Here is a 20,211-nt window from a genome sequence, read left to right as displayed (position 1 = left end):
TTTTCTATCCTGTCTTCAGGTTGAGCCTGCCCAGCAGGAGTGAGGGGGCATTGCCTCTTCGTCCCACAATGTGCAGTTAGCCCCAGCTGGGTCAGTGCGGGGTAGATACACCCCATCACAAGGGGAATTGAACCTGTGTCTCCCACACAGCCCAGGTGAGTGTTCTAACCACTGGGGTAACCTTTATAAGGAGGTTTCCTCCTTTTTTTTTTTTCATTTCATCAATTTGCTTCAAATTTGCAAATAGGTTTGGGTCAACTGAAACTGCATATTTTAGCAAATCAGCTATTCATCCAAAAAATTTCGGACAGCTCTAATCCTGAATGCTGTATGGAGCTTCAAAATGCCTCCAAAAGGTGATCCTGATTCAAACATAGAAGCAGGCCACCACATTCTATATTGGAGAAGGGCACTAGGAAGTGTGAGACTCAGGGCTTCTTGTATCCAGAAGCCTTGCAGGTGGAATTGCATTCTGTCTCAAGACAATCCTGGTTGTCATATGCATAGCAGAGAAGAATAATATGATCACAAACATACTGAGTCAAACAATGACAGATCTTCATGAGTGGTCTCTGTATCACTGTGTGTGTGCGTGGGGGGGGGGGGGGGTCAGACCTTTCAGTGGGCTACACTGAAGGTGAATCTCTTCACCATTTACTGGAACAAGAAGTTACATTATGAATGACACCAAGAAAAGACCACATTAGCAAGTGACAACTCCATCCCCTGGGGTGAGAAGCTCCTTTATGCCTTCCACCTGATCCAATTTGTAACAAAGCTAATGGCAGACCTTAGACGAGACTATGTTTTATCTTGCGTTTCCTGGTGATTCAGACAAATAAGGTGCTCAGCTCTGCTGCAGATGGCCAAATTCAGTCCAATAAAGCTGAGAATCTGGCCTCAGATAATCACTTAGAACGGGGACACCTTGTTCCATCCCATTTCCAGACCCCCTCTCTCTCTAACTTGGTAGCTCCTGTCATGATAGAGATCTGTAGGCAAGGTGTCTACAGGCAGGTGGTTTGTGTTCTCTTGACCCCTAAAGTAATTTACATAGAAGAATTTCTTACATGGAACTTCATTTTTCTGGTGGCAGTGACCTCAGCTCATAGATTAAATAAACTTCTGGCTGTAGTGACTGAACTGCCTTATGCCAAATTTCATAAGGGCATGGTACTGCTACAGACTCATTTTCATTTCCTCTCCAATGTGATATTGGAGTTCCACCTTACCTAGCATATTGTCCTGCCAATATTCTTCAAGTTCTGTGTGATTGCATTTCTCATTACTATGACCTGGCTGACATAAAGCTAAACCATGTCAATACTCTATCCAAGATAAGATGACCACCACTGCTTACCTCAGGAATGTTTCCATCACAGACATATATGTAGCAGCTACATGGTGATCTCTGTGCATACTTACATATAATTATTGCTTGTATTCTGGTTTCAAGAAGGAATTCAGTTTCAACAGAACCCTAGAACTTGTTCACAAATAGAGGTAGCCAAACTTCCTCACCCATCCCCAAATATTTTTGTTTCTTATTTTCAGTTAGCCAACTTTTATATCAACTTTCTTGACTAGTCATTGATTCTAAAGATTTTAATTATGTCTGATGTTATTTATTGAGAGGTAGCCTTCTATATGTATTTATTTTAAAAAATTATACTTTCCTAGGTCATATTATAGGCATTGGCCTTATTGTGGCAGCTGTATTATTTTTCTATGAGGCAGACATCCCTCAAATTTTTACTATTCAGGAGTGAGAATCCTGTGTAGATTATATTTTTAAAGAAAAAATTACTTACCTTTATAATTCTTTTTTTCTCAGAAGATATGCTGTAGGATTCTCTATCACCTACTTCTATTCAGAGTTTACCGATTATCTTTTGAGATGTCTTTCACTTTGTACCTTTTCTTTCATTTTTATTTAATGCTTTTTTATCATGTTAATCATCTTGTTCTGGTTTACTGCTAGTAGGAGCTTCACATCTTATGCAATCAGAACTAAGTGAACTATTTGGAGAGGAGGATTTGGACTTGAGTGGAGTTGATGCATGATAACCAGTTAAGGCCTGAAACATTCTCAGCCCTGCTACTACTGCCTTTAATAGTCAAAAGCCTAAGAGCTAGCAGAGTTCCACTAATCTTATTGTAAGAGGCTAAGACCCACTTTGAGAATCTTTCAAAGTCCAACATGAAAATAACCAAAACATGTATTGTAGCGATGAGGCCTATATCAGAGAAGCTGCAATGAAGGATCCAATAAGACCTGGAAACTGTGAACCATTTAGAAATAGTCTGAACATTACCCGTTCATTGGAAGGAGCAGTTGTAATATCCATCAGTGTTTCAATATGTTTCTCCGCCACCAGCATCTTTTCAATTTTATTTAGATTTCATATTATAAGTTGAATTAAACCAGCTAGATTTCATCCATGATGACCTCACATTGTTTAGGCATGAGGAATGCTAAGAAATCATGGAATCAAAGTTTAAAGGAAAGAGATGCTGAACAGAGTATGAACAGCGTACTGATGATTAACACATTATTAATTATTTTCATTACAGTAGCACCCAACTGTCCCAATCAAAATTGGAGTCCTGTTATTCTAGGCACTGTGTGGGCACATAGAAAGACACACATCTTGTCCCAAAAAGCTTACAATCTAAATGGGCAATGAAGACAAACAGATGTACAAAGAGATGAACCGACTTACCCAGGATTACACACTAGGTCAGCGACAGAGCTGAGGATAGAACCCAATCCTCCCACTTCTAGTGTAGTTCCCCAGCCACTAAATCATGCTGCCTTATTGTTCTGAATCTTTGAAATTTGACAGTTAGGTATTGGTACTGACTTTTTTTTAAAAATAACCATCCTGAAATGTAACTTTTCCTCCTGCTCCTTCCTTGCCATTATTTTACAAGTGAGCATTGGCAGATTGAGAGGTATGCAAGGGTATTTCAGTGGGATTAGTTTTCCCTAAGGCAGTGATACAATGTTTCCAGGCTGGTCTCTTTCCCCATTTTAGCTGTGATACCCTGCACGTCAAATTTTGCAATAACTATCAGTAAAATTTATTGCAATTTACAAAAGGCAAGCATCTTAAATCATGTCTCTTGCATAAGTTACAATATTCGCTAATTCTCCTATCAGGAAAATGCTGCTCAAGTTGAGGTCCATGTGGGCAACACAAAAGAGGTGCGTATATCACTAAAATAGGGGTGTGGTTTGACAGAAAAGAAATTTGCCTCATGCAGTAATCATTTTACAGTACTGTCCAAAAGTATAAATTGCCTTTCCAAAAAGTATTGTTCCCAAAAGCAGACTTAATCTATGTTATAATACTGCACTTGACCGTCTCAACTTCTTTGCTAAAATTTTCTTTCTTCTAGGGCTAAAGTTACTCTTGCTTTCTTTTCTTTTTTTAAAAACGTATCTCATCTGCTAACTTTGTTATGTACAGGACAGTTTACATTGTATTGTAAACAGCTTCTTGGGAATTATGCATTTTTAAATCACTTTTATACAAAATTTAGAGGTAGCTATGTGGTTATAATTACAATTGTCTAACACTTTTTTAAAAACTAAGTTCAGTATCAAAGGTTAAAAAGATTTTTTTAAAAGGATAACCTGGTCATTGTCACTCAGTCAATCTTCTTCCTTTTTTTGGACATGCTTTATAATAGTTATTTTGCACTGTTACAGTGCCTTATCTTCAAGGACCTCAAAGCATTTTATAAAAATTAATGATTTAAGCCTCACCACCTGTAAAGTAGGGCAGTCATTGTCATCAGTTTTACAGATAAGAAAGCTGGGATACAGAGAGTAAGTGACTTGCTCAAGTCCCTAAGGGAGTCTGTGACACAGCTGGTACTAAAACTCAAATCTCCTGTGTACCAGTTCTGTGCTTTGGCCCTTTCTATCTTTGTTCTTTTATTCCCAACTGATATGCAGTGGAACTCAGAATAAGCTCCTAAGTGAACTATTGGACTTGCTCCGTTACCTTGGAAGACAAAACCGTTTTTCTGCCATGACTATATTTGAGCTCAGTAGTAAAATTATGTCAGAATCCTCCTATATATGGTTAGCAGGACACATCATACAATTTAAAAACTAGTTTTAAAAAGCTCTAAAGTGTAATCTGAGAACTCCTAGACTTCAATAGGGCTTTAACACTAAATCACAGAGATGTGCAATATTACTACCGATTTTTATTTGAACTACTTTAACTACTCAGCTTTCTTTCCTCTCTCATTCTTGTTGCTAAAAATAGAAATCTTAAATTCATCTATTTTTATTTAACACATAGGAAAGGTCATTATTTACAATATGAGCATATGAGAAGAAACAGCAAAAAGGTTTAAGAATAAAATGTAGGTTTTATGTATAGATACCTTAAAATTTCTTTGCTTCCTCATATTTCTTTATCCTTTATTCTGAGGAAAATTAAGTGCTTCTGACACATTTTTATAAAATATAAGGCCAGTAGACTCACCTCCACAGTTTTAAAAAACTTCAGTGAAAGCAATTGTTTTTAAACAATCAGTCCCAGGTAATATATGAAACTAAGAACCTGAATGTGAAATTCCTATGCAAAAGGCTAGCACAAGGCCTGTGGTCCACTTATTCAGACTGAAATGATGCATAAATTTTGTGCTGACATCCTACACAGAGAGGAATTTCACCCATTGGAATCAACTTCATTGCTAAGGAAAATGCAAAAATAAGCGGAGCATAAATAATGAAATGTGAGCATTTAAAAATATATTTTACTTAGTAATTGATGGTGCTTTTAAAAACATAGGTAAAGAAATGTATTTATTTACAGCATTTTTTAATTGTCAATTTCTCTTCAAAAAAGTTGGAACACTTTACACTGGAATGTGCATAAATGACCCACTGTTGCATAAAAAAGACTTTAAAATATAGTAATAGTGAACCACAGTTACACAGCTTTTAATATTGTAGCTATATACAGTAATAAGATTCCATGATTTTCACAATTTGTCACTCTGAAACCTAAAATGGCTGTAGAGTTAGTGTGAAGTGATGAAAACAGCTATAAGCATGACAGAGAGCTTTTTTGTTCAGAATATCACCAGATTCAGTCATCATTAGGTTTTGCAGAATGTTCCCATCCAATTTTTAAGTTCTCAGCCATTATGACTTTTATGAATTACATCCCTGCTACATCAAGGCATTTATTTATGCCATGCCAAGAGTCCTAGATCACTGTGATATCAGAGATAACTCAACCAATCACCACCCTTACTATACAGCTAATTTTCATGCAACAGCTTCATTGGTTGTGAGAGAGACTGAACAGATGTTGAGTTACTTTGGCCTAAATGCCAGAGTTCTTCAAAACCAAGCACGCAACAACACAACCAGCACACACAACTGCAAACACACATTTCCCACTATCACAGATCAAAAGAAATTTCCCAGCACAGCACAATCCACACAGAAATCAACACAGCCACCCATACAACAGCAGAATCAGTACACACAATGACCCCCAAACTTAACTCTGAAACCTACAATGTCCGTTCAGTCAGTGTGAAGCAATGGAAAGAGCTGCAAGCATGGCAGAGAGCTTGTTTTGTTTAGAATATCACCACATTTGGTTGTCACTGGGTTTCTCAGTTTGTAAACCTCCATTTTTTTAAATTTCTCAGCCATTTCTGGCTTTTTTACAAAGATGACTTTACAAATTACACCCATGTGATAGCTTGAACTTTGCGCTATTAGTAATGTAAATAACTGTACTCCTTAGCAAAAAGTAAGTGACATTTGGCTTCATTGCCCCCGATAGCATTCTCTCTAGTCTGGCTTCTTTGAGTTGTTGCTGTGGTGGCTGTTGCCTGAGAAGCCCTGGAGACAGCTGTTTTCTCCAAGTGGGTTAGCTGCCTGAATGGCTTTCAGATTATTCATATATACTTAGCATAAAGGCAGTTGGAAAAACTTTTCATAGAGAAGAGAAGAATTATATTTTTGAACTTAAATCCAACATCTATCCCAATTTATGTAGATTTTCCTAAGATGAAGAATGAGCCGTTTTCTAGCTGAGAAACCGAGATCTGCGCTTCATTTGTAATTTAAGGAAATCTATGGTTACATACAATTTGTTTCATGTTTTCCCATGAAATGCATATAAAATGAGAATCAAAATTAACTATGAAAATATGAGAATCTGCCTTGATCACAGTCTGAGCACAAGACTACACAATAAGTATGGCAAAACAGCTTTTTAGTTTTCTCATGTCCATCATCAAGTAAGCTTCAGGAAGCACTTCAGTGAATTATGCTTTGGCCTTCAGCTGCAATGTGGCTGTTTGTTGAAATTCAAGACAAATAAAAAATGATTAATAAAAATCAAAAGCAGTAGGGTTTTGCCTACCTCTTTACTTTGTTTTCCCTGTCCTATTATTTGTAATTGTTTAGGCTTCTCTTTTTTCCATCTGATGTTCCTATTATGCATTGTTTTTCCATCTGCTGTTCATAATATACATAACCATATCAAACTGTGTTCTGTGGTACTCTCTGTGTAGGGTCGGGAGGATTAGATTTTTATCAGCAAATTTCAATATATGTTGTTTTCACCATATACACACATACCAATGAAAAAATATTTCCATCAATACTAATCAAAATTTACAGATAGGCAAAGTAAGAAAAATACTGATTGATTTAAGGCTATTTATTTTGTATATTTTGAGCAGTGATGTTGACAGTTTGTGTTTTAACTGTTATAAAACTTTAACTTTTTGAATCTCAATGTCTACTGTCATTAAATAATTATTGTCTGACCCCCTCATCATGTGACCGTGCATAATTTCCTACAACTGTCAAAATTTAAATTGATAAAAATTAAAATAATGCTTAAATCATAATTTTGTGCAATTGAACATTTAAATTGATAAAAATAAAAAAAAACACTCACAATGCTGGTAATGGAGATAGAGGAAGGCAACAATAAGACAGATTCATTGCACCTAAGCATATTACTTTGAAATATAAGGCACAAACAAATTACTTAGAAAAACTGAGCCTCAATTTTTCAGTACTTGATAGTGTAGGAGAATGACTGATTGATTCTAAACCACTAGAATTTACAACTCCCAGGTCTGGGTAAAAGACACCGCAACATAAAACTAGTATTCATGTAAACTTTTTTCATGTTAACAACAGTGTCTCCCATCTCTTCATCTTTTTAAGCCCCAACTCTTCAAGGGTCATTTTGTCCACAATGAAATAACCCCATCATCTTACTTGTTACCAGATGCTGCAATCCATCACCTTAGGTGAAATCCTGGCCCCACTGAAGTCATTGAAAGTTTTTCCATTTACTGCGGGCCAGGATTTTACCCCTGGTCTTTCCAGTTCAGAATCAGTACAAAAGCTCCATCTTAGACTTAGGTGTCCTCCATAAAATAGAGGTGCAGGGGAAATGATCCAGTTCCTCAGACTCAACAAATATTCATCTCTCCTCTTCCTCCTCTCCTCACCACCTCTCATTGTACCTTGTCTTTCACTGGCCTCCTAATTAGTACATGCTCAATCATTTCACATTTTTATTGCACTCGTCTTCACTCATCTCATATCACATCTGCACAGGCTACCTGTAACCTTCATAATATACTTGTATTTAGAAGAATGAGCTGCATTTGTTTTGGAAGTGTTTCAATTATATTTTCATATGAATGTTACAATACAAAAATAAAATATATTGTAAGGGTTGCAACCACTAATATTATTTATTATTTTGTACTTTAACAGTTTATATGTAGTCTTCTTGTAATGATCAGATCCAACTTAATACAGTATGGCTCTATGCCCAGTAGTATACAGCTAATTTATATAGCAAAAAAAATTCACTTCTAATCATCCAGTCTTGAAGCTTTTGTAATAATATGATAGCAGTGATTAGATCTATATCTTCTGGTGTGTTGGACTGTCATGGTAACTCTGACTTTCAACTAGCTACATAAGATATTTTAGTAGATAAAAATATGTTCAAATATAATTTTTATTCTAATAATCTAAAGAATACACAAAGATTTTAAAAATTCTTAGAGGTGACCTTTAAATACTGGACTTGTGCCATTTTTAGCTTATTTATGCTGTATAAAGGAAGCTTAAAAGAATGTTTTAAAACATTATTTCTATGTTTTTTAACCTTAGAACTATTGGAAAAGTCAGGTTTGGTCTTCTCTATTATTGTTGAAGAACCTCTGAGACATTTGGGGGATATTTATTTTGACTTCAACACCTTAACTGAAGGGGCAAGGGTATCGAAACTTTAACAAAGACTTCCTTTAACTTCACTTGCTAATTAACATTTTGGATAAAGATGTTAAAACATACAAACAGTTTTAAACAGTCCGATTAAGATTCCTATCTCTCTTTAGTTACTCATTGTTTACTCTCTTGGCTCTTTTGATATGACCATTTCACTAGGTCTCCAAGTATCAAAGAATATTCTATGATAGACTGAACCTGAATTTGCAGTGTAAATAAACAAGCAGAATTTAAAAACCACCACCTTTCAGGTCTTCCTTGTACATAATTAAGAAAAGAGGGCAAAAGCTCAGTTTTGAGGCCACCTTCAGTGTATCTGTTGTTTGGAATTTTTCACCTCAGAATAATATAGTACAATGGATAACTACTTCACATTTGGGGACAATGTATACCTTCAGATCAGCGGCACTGCTATGGGTACCCGCATGGCCCCACAGTATGCCAACATTTTTATGGCTGATTTAGAACAACGCTTCCTCAGCTCTCGTCCCCTAAAGCCCCTACTCTACTTGCGCTATATTGATGACATCTTCATCATCTGGACCCATGGAAAAGAAGCCCTTGAGGAATTCCACCATGATTTCAACAATTTCCATCCCACCACCAACCTCAGCCTGGTCCAGTCCACACAAGAGATCCACTTCCTGGACACTACAGTGCTAATAAACAATGGTCACATAAACACCACCCTATACCGGAAACCTACTGACCGCTATTCCTACCTGCATGCCTCCAGCTTTCACCCTGACCACACCACACGATCCATCGTCTACAGCCAAGCTCTGCGATACAACCGCATTTGCTCCAACCCCTCAGACAGAGACAAACACCTACAAGATCTCTGTCAAGCTTTCTTACAACTACAATACCCACCTGCAGAAGTAAAGAAACAGATTGATAGAGCCAGAAGAGTTCCCAGAAGTTACCTACTACAGGACAGGCCTAACAAAGAAAATAACAGAACGCCACTAGCCGTCACCTTCAGCCCCCAACTAAAACCCCTCCAACACATTATTAAGGATCTACAACCTATCCTAAAGGATGACCCAACACTCTCACAAATCTTGGGAGACAGGCCAGTCCTTGCCTACAGACAGCCCCGCAACCTGAAGCAAATACTCACCAACAACCACATACCACACAACAGAACCACTAACCCAGGAACTTATCCTTGCAACAAAGCCCGTTGCCAACTGTGCCCACATATCTATTCAGGGGACACCATCACAGGGCCTAATAACATCAGCCACACTATCAGAGGCTCGTTCACCTGCCCATCCACCAATGTGATATATGCCATCATGTGCCAGCAATGCCCCTCTGCCATGTACATTGGTCAAACTGGACAGTCTCTACGTAAAAGAATAAATGGACACAAATCAGATGTCAAGAATTATAACATTCATAAACCAGTCGGAGAACACTTCAATCTCTCTGGTCACGCGATCACAGACATGAAGGTCGCTATCTTAAAACAAAAAAACTTCAAATCCAGACTCCAGCGAGAAACTGCTGAATTGGAATTCATTTGCAAATTGGATACTATTAATTTAGGCTTAAATAGAGACTTGGAGTGGCTAAGTCATTATGCAAGGTAGCCTGTTTCCTCTTGTTTTTTCCTACCCCCCCCCCCCCCCAGATGTTCTGGTTTAACTTGGATTTTAACTTGAAGAGTGGTCAGTTTGGATGAGCTATTACCAGCAGGAGAGTGAGTTTGTGTGTGTATGGGGGTGGGGGGGATGTGAGAACCTGGATTTATGCAGGAAATAGCCCAGCTTAATTGTCATGCACATTGTGTAAAGAGTTATCACTTTGGATGGGCTATCACCAGCAGGAGAGTGAATTTGTGTGGGGGGGTGGAGGGTGAGAAAACCTGGATTTGTGCTGGAAATCACTTTAGATAAGCTATTACCAGCAGGACAGTGGGGTGGGAATAGGTATTGTTTCATATTCTCTGTGTATATATAAAGCCTGCTGCAGTTTCCACGATATGCATCTGAAGAAGTGAGCTGTAGCTCACGAAAGCTTATGCTCTAATAAATTGGTTAGTCTCTAAGGTGCCACAAGTCCTCCTTTTCTTTTTACAATGGATTTATTACTGTCTGGGAGACCTTGTTTCTTAACCAAATAGACTGTGGTTCTTAAACTAGGGATGAAACCTGACCCCACTGAAATCAAAGGGAGCATTGCTATTGACTTCAGTAGGACCAGGATTTTACTTCAGAGTTGTTTCATTTCTTCCATGCAGTGGACTGAGCCGTGATGAGAACCTTTGACTGCTAAATTTTAATTTGGCAGCTTAGTTTTAGTTAGAAATGTACTACAACTCTTTTTGTCAGAGAGAAATGCTTATGGCTCAGATTTATTAGTGGTGTCACTTAAAAGCCTACTAATATAACTAGTGATAAATAAATAAGGTTACCTAATTTTCTTCAGTTTTATCATTTACTTCCCTAAACTTACTGCTAGAAATACTGTACCTTGAATTGTGCAGATACTGAAGATATTTAGAGCTACCAAAGTAATCCCTTTTTCTGATGTCCCTTGATCATGTATATTTCCTTAATCATAACCTAATTTAACAACAATGTTTTCTTTAACACAGGTAAAGCTTCCTGCTATAAACCCCAAATACCCAAACCGAATACAACCCTCTATTGCAAATAAGGAATTCCACGGGGGAAATAGGCTTTACTTTCCACCTATGTAAGTAGCACACACATTGTATTAACTAAGGCCCTGATTATGAAAACATTTTAACTTTACTCACCTATATAAATGTTTGTAGGATCAGGGCTTATATTTGTAATGGGCCTGAGCTACCTTGACTCTCAGGCTAGCACATGTACTATCTGAAATATTAAAATGGTTTTATAAATAACTTAAGTCATGTTGTTTAATTTTTAGAATATACCATTAAATGTAACTACAAAAGTTGAAAAAGTAAGCACATATAAGTCAGTACATTCAAAACTTTTAGGTTCCTACAATGAAGTTTATTGTGTACATCCAGTACTTTTTTGTTGTTGTGTTTTTAAAACACAAGACTTTAAAATAGTGTTTGTTTTTGGTTCTCAATGCAATACAGTGAATGGACCATAATGTCCATTATCACTATTTGTATTAAAGTAGTGCACAAAGAATCCAGTTAAGATGGAGACTGATGTTTGGTCTGGGTTCTATGTAGACACATTAAGTTACCATCTTCGCTTGAAGAGTTTACCATCTAATTTAAGACAAGAAACAAGTGGTATAACAAATTATAGGAGGGAGAACCAGGGTAACTGATAGGAACATGCGATTACATCAAATAGCTATGTGTATAATTAGATGGTTTCAAGTTGTTAAAAGAATACTTACTTTAATTATTATAAAACATAAAGGAATAAATGTGTAGTCCCAATATGTTTTATAATCTATGCTTAATAATTTGAACAAAAACGTTATGTATATGTTTAACAGCAAAAATGGGAATAGAAAATGCCACATTTATGTAACTTTGGGTATTTCTACACAGCATTTTAGAGTGAGTTGCCTGTCTGGGTTGGTAGACATGGTAATGGGACTCAGGCTAGCCCTCTAAAAACAGTTCTCTAGACAGTGCTTTGACGTTGCCGCTCGGACTGAAGCCTATGCTCTGAAGCCCACCCCTCTCCGTGGGCTTCAGAGCTTGAACTGCAATTTAAAAGCGCTGTCTGCACAGCAATTTTTAGAGTGCTAGTATGAGCCCCACTAGCCCAAGTCTGTCCACCCAGGCTGGGAGGCTCACACCAAAATGTGTGTAGATATACCCTTAGAGTTAACATTGCTTAGGAATCTAGTTTTTGAACTTAATGACTTTATTTGCTTTACTTCTCTATTTCTGACATGAATTACCCTTTTCATCTCACTTTACCATTCTGCTAGAGGGCCAGATCTTGCAGCCCTCGATCACACAAATCTCTCATTAATTGAGTTTTGTTGAATGAGGACTACAAAATTTTGTCTCTTAATGATGATAAAAAACCAGTGGTTATTTATGATTGATTATGCAAACCTTATGACATTTTATAAGAAGCATGTTAAATTCATATTATGCTAATTAACCCCTGGGAAAAATAAATAATATAAATGACATTTCTGTTTTTGTTATTTACTTGCATATAAAAGAACTTGGTATAAGATACCATTCTCTTTTCTGTAAAATAAAACTGTTGCTGCCAATTCTTTCTTATGTTTTATTTCTGAACTCTTGTCTGATTATATATTTGTATTTATTTATTTTTGTATAGGCCTGGTCAGAAAAACAACGAACCAGTAAATTTCAGCAAACTGATTAGCAATGGTTACAGGGATGATTGGATTCAGCAGCGTAATGACTGGGAGAAAAAGATTCAGCAAACCTCAAAAAATAATGAGCAGCCTGAAGGTGAAGTGTATTGTGACTATTTTTTTCTTTAATTTAGCAGTTATCTAAAGTTAGTAACCAATATTAGCTCTATCCGCTCACACATCTTACTTTTGAATATGATTACACTGACTTTATTATTTTGCTCTAATTAATCCAATACAGGCTCAATTTAAAAAATACATGTGACTTTAATTGTAAGGGCAAAGTTGTCAGTGGCTTTGTATATCTTTTAAGTTGTGAAAGTATGCTTTGGCTTTGTCTTGTGGCTAAATTCTGCTTGCTTTATTTATCTAAGAGATTGAAGAGACAGGTCCAATCACGTGCTTAAAGTTAAGCAAATGTTTAAATACTCTTCTGGATCCTGGCTTGGGTACATAGAACTTGGCTCTTAGTTCTTTACTGAAATCTCCATCCCAAACACAGCAAAAAACACCGGTATGATAGGTAGATCAATCAGTGTCATTATGCAAAAACTAATTCCTGTCTGCTTTTGAGTCTGGAGGTTTAGAAGAAACACTGTTAGGGTGAAAAAATCCAACAACAATAAATAAAACACAGCTATGCAGTGCTCATGCTTTAGAATCTCACTTTGTCATGCACTGTTCCATAAAACTACAAATATATAGCATTATTATTTGTGTATTTGAGTGTTTTAAAGTGAGCAACATTCATAAGCAACGATTGACTTCAAGAAATCTTCTATTAATAATTATATGGTAATCTGTAAGCTACATATTCACTGACACACAACCATTATTAATTGATACTAAATACAAAAATATAGTTTGGACCACCAGACTTTTACAGTTCATTTCCATTTCATGTAAGCTTTTCCGCCTCTCTTCCCCCAAGTTGGCAAGACTCCCTGCCACCCTACTAGCTGTTTACAACATTTCTCTCGTCCAGGAGTGGGCAAACCTTTTGGCCCGAGGGCCACATCGGGGTGCGAAACTGTATGGAGGGCCGGGTAGGGAAGGCTGTGCCTCCCTAAACAGCCTGGTCCCTGCCCCCTATCCGCCCCCTCCCACTTCCCGCCCACTGCCTGCCCCCTTCAAAATCCCCGACCCATCCAGTGCTTCACCACCCTCCTTGTGAAAAAGTTTTTCCTAATATCCAACCTAAACTTCCCCACTGCAACGTAAGACCATTACTCCTCGTTCTGTCATCTGCTACCACTGAGAACAGTCTAGTTTGATCCTCTTTGGAACCCCCTTTCAGGTAGTTGAAAGCAACTATCAAATCCCCCCTCATTCTTCTCTTCCGCAGACTAAACAATCCCAGTTCCCTCAGCCTCTCCTCCTAAGTCCTGTGTTCCAGTCCCTTAATCATTTTTGTTGCCCTCCGCTGGACGTTTTCCAATTTTTCCACATCCTTCTTGTAGTGTGGGGCCCAAAACTGGACACAGTACTCCAGATGAGGCCTCACCAGTGTCGAATAGAGGGGAACGATCATGTCCCTCGATCTGCTGGCAATGCCCCCACATATACATCCCAAAATGCCATTGGCCTTCTTGGCAACAAGGGCACACTGTTGACTCATATCCAGCTTCTTGTCCATTGTAACCCCTAGGTCCTTTTCTGCAGAACTGCTGCCTAGCCATTCGGTCCCTAGTCTGTAGCGGTGCATGGGATTCTTCCGTCCTAAGTGCAGGACTCTGCACTTGTCCTTGTTGAACTTCATCAGATTTCTTTTGGCCCAATCCTCTAATTTGTCTAGGGCCCTCTGTAGCCTATCCCTAGCCTCCAGCGTTATCTACCTCTCCTCCCAGTTTAGTGTCATCTGCCAACTTGCTGAGGGTGCAATCCACTCCATCCTCCAGATCATTAATGAAGATATTGAACAAAACCTGCTCTAGGACCAACCCTTGGGGTACTCTACTGGATACCGGCTGCCAACAAGACATGGAGCCATTGATCACTATCCGTTGAGTGCGACAATCTAGCCAGCTTTCTATCCACCTTATAGTCCATTCATCCAGCTCATACTTCTTTAACTTGCTGGCAAGAATACTGTGGGAGACTGTGTCAAAAGCTTTGTTAAAGTAAAGGAACAAACACATCCACTGCTTTCCCCTTATCCACAGAGCCAGTAATTATAAATAGGTTTAGAGACAGGTAATTGATTTAGGTTGGTTTAAGAATTTTAAAACTTGCTTAATCAGTTTTTTTATACACTTATTTTTATTATGGCATCTTTAGTAAAGTGTTCTTTCTGCATTATTTCTTGCAGAGTCTCTTCCTCCAAGTGAGTACCAGAAGAAAATAGAAAAGAAGCAGAAAGCTAAAAGATATAAATTGTCATTCAAAAGAAAAACTGTTGCAAAAATAAAGGATGAAACCAGATCTCAATCTGGACCTGAAATAGGTGCCCCACCTAAGAAGTCACTCTTCAAACTCAACATGTATGCCACCCCAGTCCCTATCCGCACAGAACCCATTGCTGTCTTTAGAGAATTAAAGACTTCATTAATCAACGAAACAACCTAAAAACTTTTCCCCTAACACAAACATTTAATATTTTTATTACTCTTGGTTTTGGATTTTACTTAACACAGAACACTTCTTCCTGAATTTTTCAACTATTGGGGTCTCTGTATGTGGAAATTTAAGATACTGCATTATTAAATTTCCAACTTAATTTTTTCAGTAGAAGCAGGTTTGTGTGTGAGCCTAGGAAGGAGCATCTCAGGAAATGAAGGAAAGGCACATACATTGAGTCTCAGAGCATGCATGGTTTTAATTTTTAATGTTTGTTTTACTGTAGTGCATCTGAAACTGAGGCAGGTTAGGTAGGGTAGCTTAACCTGCCAAGCTCTGACTCAAGGTATGTGTGACTAGATGTTGTCTCAATGATGTAGGAATTTCAGGGTAATGGCTTGTTGTTTGATTCTCTCACTTTTCATTTTATTTTTTATTTTTTTAATTAATTTATATAGTGTGACTTCAAATAGAATTTAAACATCAACCATGCTGATAGAACTGCATTGGGAGGACTGTTTGCGGTACCTTCTTCCACTCCCCTCCACCTCCCACACTCTTTCAAAGGCTTAGTACTGCCAGTCAGTGGTGCTGAAGCAGTACATCTCTTCCCACTTCACAGCAAGGGTCAGGCTTGGCAACGTTATAATTTAGAACTTAGGATACTACCATTATAATTGCTGTGCACATTTACTGGGTTCCAGTTGGGTTAATGGCTACAGCACCATCCTTAAATTGTAACAGTCCCAAAGTACTACATAAACTGACAGGTCCGTGTAAACACCCACCACATTGACTGGTGTTATGTAAATTGCCAGAAAGTATCTAGATTTTGGAGTTCCATGGTGTGTGAGAGAGATGGCAAGTTGTCGGTGATGTAGTTAGCCAATTGGTATTATGTCAAATTGTTAAGGGTCTTGTTTTGAGTTATGTGCAGTGACAGTGAGAATGAAGTGTTTTTAATTTGCAACTTTAAATTGAGTAACAACTATGCAAAGAAATACCTAAAAGGGCACAGGTATTGAAGTTTCCCTAGATTGTGATCATGTAAATCTGCCACATGAAACATAACCCATTCCATATCATCTAAGATTAGTTAGAATGGGAGGACAAACTGTTTTATTGCATGGTATTAAGCTATTAAAGTTCATCTATTGCTGTTTTACTTCTCAATTTGGTATTCCACATAATAATCAGTTGGAAAATTATATGGGATACAAATGTTTGGACGATTATTTCTACTTTTGTATTTAGCACTTACTTTTTTCTATCTATCCTTACCTCCCCTACCTCAAACATTTTTTCCCCTGTCTTATTTTTTATCTTGTTCCCTTCCTCCTCTTGTTACAGTTAGCAACAGTAGTATTATGAGTGAGCTTTGTATATAGAAGTGGGGCTGGAGGGTTACAAATGTAGAGCTCTTCTGCAATTAAAGTGACTTTCACTGAGTAGGACTGTAAATTTACATTACAATCAAGTTATAAAATTTTGCCCCCTCCTTAATGGGTATGGAGCTTCACAAATGGAGCACAGCTACTGTGATTCTGCTGAACAGTTGAATATCAGAATATGGGGGCCCCTCACAGGGAGTACACATTTCCACAAAAAATGGAGTTCAGCTCTGCTTGGGCTCCCTTCGTGCTTTCACGGGCAGAGGTAGTTTAGGGGCATTGTACAGCTGAAGTGGCAGATCTACAGCTAGGCATCTCCACTGGCCATTGACTTCCGCAAATGCACTAGGGTCTGTCCACACAGAACTAGCAGAATCAGGGTCTTAGTTTCTCTCTATAGCTGGCTTCATGTGTGGAGAGCATTGCTATATCTGATGCTGTTTTGCCACTGTTCCACCACACAGGATGCATACAAGTGAGCAATGGATAAGGAAGCATTACAGGGCATTGATTCTTGGTCAGAGAGCAGCAATGCATTGCAAACGTCACATGTAGCATTGTCTTTCCTCCCGGTCACTTACAGATATAGAAGTATTAGACTTTGTAGGTATTTTTTGCAAGTGAAAGGTTAGCATTTGGCCACATTGTTTTATTGTCAGAAGTTGTTTTATTGTCAGAAGTTGTCATCTAGTCTCTCATTTTTTGTATTGCAGGTTCAGAGACATCCCAGCCCGAATTGACTCCAACAGACAACAAGTAAAAGCTGCAGCTTCAGAGATGTAATAAATATGTTAATATTTCAAAAAGAGCATCAAGAACAGTAAAGCATGATATGGCTTATGAAACAGGCTCCTATATTTATAGGTTGATATTTGTTAATTACATGTATCTAACCATTGTAGTTAAATGAAGTTGCACCAGGGATGAATTTACTTCAGTAGCTTTACACCAGAGATGAAATTGGTTCAGTGCTTCACTCCAGCAAGTTCTACAGTATAGGCAATAGCTACTGCAGTATACTTCTAGGTCTGGTTTTAATGTCATGTCAGCATACAAATTGAAGCCTATATTATCACTGGTTCCACCAGACTAGTACTACACCATTACCATCAATTTGCCTTTCACTAAGGTTTTGTCTACACACAAATACTGTACCAGTATAGTTAAAGTAGTACAATCCCCTGTACTGTGGACACAGTTATGCCGTTAAGGAAGGGAAAGTATACTGATGTAAACATGTCTACACTAAAGATTGTACTGGTATAACTACTTAGATAAAATCTCACACTCCCAACTGAAAAGTTATACTGGTACAAAAATTCTTAGACCAGGTTTACGGCTTTCTTACAGTACTGCGGCGCTGCACCTGCTACATAAGAATTGGTTGATCAGTGGCATTGCTGCAGGAACAGGACCAACTCAGCAGATCCTGTAGCATCATGTGTCATAGTTTTGCATGTTTTGCATCACTGGAAGTGGTTCAATAGCGCAAACAATGAGACTGATCTGAGCAATGCATGCTGTCTGCACTTAAAGCCTTTAAAGTCTTAATAATTTTGTACGTCTTGTAATTTTGACTGGGTCAAGAAAATTCTATTTAATGCTAGAATTCTGTGTTGTTGGTTCATATTAAGCAAAAAAAGGTTATATTTTTGAAATAGCAATGCATATTAATGGTAAAGATGTTACTCTGAAAGCTGGGACGTATTAACAATCTTCAGTACTGCATTTTCACATTTACTTTTGTCTGTTTGAATTAGTGTTTGTCCCTTGAATCCCATAAACCATACAAACATTGAATCTGTTTGAGTAGATTCCACTAGAGAATGGACATAATTTTAGATTTGGTTTATTAGAAATTTCTTTTTATACTGTGGGGAAAAAAAAAAACCAAAAATTGTTACAATTGAAATGTTAATTTGGTTATTTCCTTTTCAGAATATACTCACCATTCATTGTACATCTGTTAATCCAAAATTAAAAGTTTTAAGTCATATTACCAAAAAAGCATCTGTCTGAATACAGTGTTTTCTGAATTAGTTTGCATTGATTTAGCAATACTTTTAAATTAGTTTGGTATGAAAATTGGTTAGACACTATTATGAAAGTGGGCTTATTACTAATTCAAAACCAAAAAACTTAGGGAGAAATCCTGACCTTATTGAAGACAGTGGGAGTTTTGCCATTCAGGCCAGTGGGATCAAGACTTCACTTGCCATTTCAAACACTGGTTCAGGTTTCTAAATAAATGGCAAACATTGTACTTATCACATTATTTACAAAACCCAAGTGCTTAAATAAATCTTATAATGTTCGCAAATAAGCAAACACATTCCTATTAAGCATAAAGAAATGCATGAATTTTCCCAAGAGATTTAACTATTTGAAAAGGTAGTAACAAGCTATTTCTCAGAAAGAGGAAGACAAAGAATGTCAGAATTTCAAATTCAGGGCAATTTCTTTGCGACCTGTAAATCAAAAATAGTTGACACATTTTCTTCCTGCTTTGCAGAATTCTTTTGCCTTAAGAGTAAATGTGGAAACTTTGGGCCCAAACACATCCCCAAAATTATAGGGATGTTAAAATAAGACTTTATAATGAAAGTTTGTTACAACCTGAACCATGCAGAGGCTACTGCCTCTCCATAATGATTCGAGTCTTTGGGAGAAAGGGAATTTGTGTGTGGAAATTGTTTATGTTTAGCAGGCAGATTGTGGACAGTTCTGTATCAGGATTTCAAAAAGGTAATATAATAAGGTATATATTTTGTATAAGAGCTCCTGCTTTATAATGGACAGATGATATGGTCAATTACAAAATGCCATACTTCTTGTACAACCTACCTGTAGCTCCACAAAGCATTCAGGAGAATAAGTACTCTATGTAGCTTTATAAAAATCTTGTAGAACCATACACTCATATACATTTCTCCAAGCCACATCCTGGGAATTCAGCATTTGTCAGCTGAAACAGCACTGTAAACTGTATGCCTGCTGACAGGATTATATCTATTGTTAGTGTCTGAAAAGAATGACTACCTTCCAGTACAATAGACAGTTCTAATTGTACATTTCTAACAATGATGACCTATGATCATAAGATCAATGTCATTTATAAAAGCCTCGGGAATACTTACGTCAAGGTTCCTTCCCCACTCTGAACTCTAGGGTACAGATGTGGGGACCTGCATGAAAACCTCCTAAGCTTACTTTTACCAGCTTAGGTTAAAACTTCCCCAAGGTACAAATTAATTTTATCCTTTGTCCTTGGAATATCCACTGCCACCACCAAACTCTAACTGGGTTTACTGGGAAACGTAGTTTGGACACGTCTTTCCCCCCCAAATCCTCCCAACCCTTGCACCCCACTTCCTGGGAAAGGTTTAGTAAAAATCCTCACCGATTTGCATAGGTGACCACAGACCCAAACCCTTGGATCTTAGGGCAATGAAAAAAGCATTCAGTTGTCTTACAAGAAGACTTTTAATAGAAATCGAAGTAAATAGAAGTAAAGGAATCGCCTCTGTAGAATCAGGATGGTAGATACCTTACAGGGTAATTAGATTCAAAACATAGAGAATCCCTCTAGGCAAAACCTTAAGTTACAAAAAAGACACACAGACAGGAATAGTCATTCTATTC

The 20,211-nt window shown here is 37.6% G+C and overlaps 1 protein-coding gene across 5 annotated transcripts in view; it reads left to right on the top strand.

The window, feature by feature from the left end:
• The window catches only part of C2H7orf57 (chromosome 2 C7orf57 homolog), a 29,721-nt gene extending 11,200 nt beyond the window's left edge, over positions 1–18,521 (top strand). For 2 of the 5 annotated variants that reach the window (XM_073332735.2, XM_073332734.2), the window contains exons 6-10: positions 3,164–3,208; positions 10,917–11,017; positions 12,583–12,719; positions 14,931–15,102; positions 17,283–18,521. In XM_073332735.2, the coding sequence (XP_073188836.1) occupies positions 3,164–3,208; positions 10,917–11,017; positions 12,583–12,719; positions 14,931–15,102; positions 17,283–17,352 (525 nt within the window). In that variant the 3' untranslated portion in view covers positions 17,353–18,521. The remainder of the gene's footprint in view (positions 1–3,163; positions 3,209–10,916; positions 11,018–12,582; positions 12,720–14,930; positions 15,103–17,282) is intronic. The other 3 variants (XM_073332736.2, XM_073332737.2, XM_073332738.2) reach the window with 3 other exon arrangements.
• Positions 18,522–20,211: the final 1,690 nt, after the last annotated feature.

This window comes from Lepidochelys kempii, chromosome 2 (genome assembly GCF_965140285.1).
Source record: "Lepidochelys kempii isolate rLepKem1 chromosome 2, rLepKem1.hap1, whole genome shotgun sequence".
Classification (NCBI taxonomy): Eukaryota; Metazoa; Chordata; order Testudines; family Cheloniidae; genus Lepidochelys; species Lepidochelys kempii.
The sequence above is the reverse complement of the archived record's forward strand: the minus strand, read 5'-3'. Positions and strand labels throughout refer to the sequence as shown.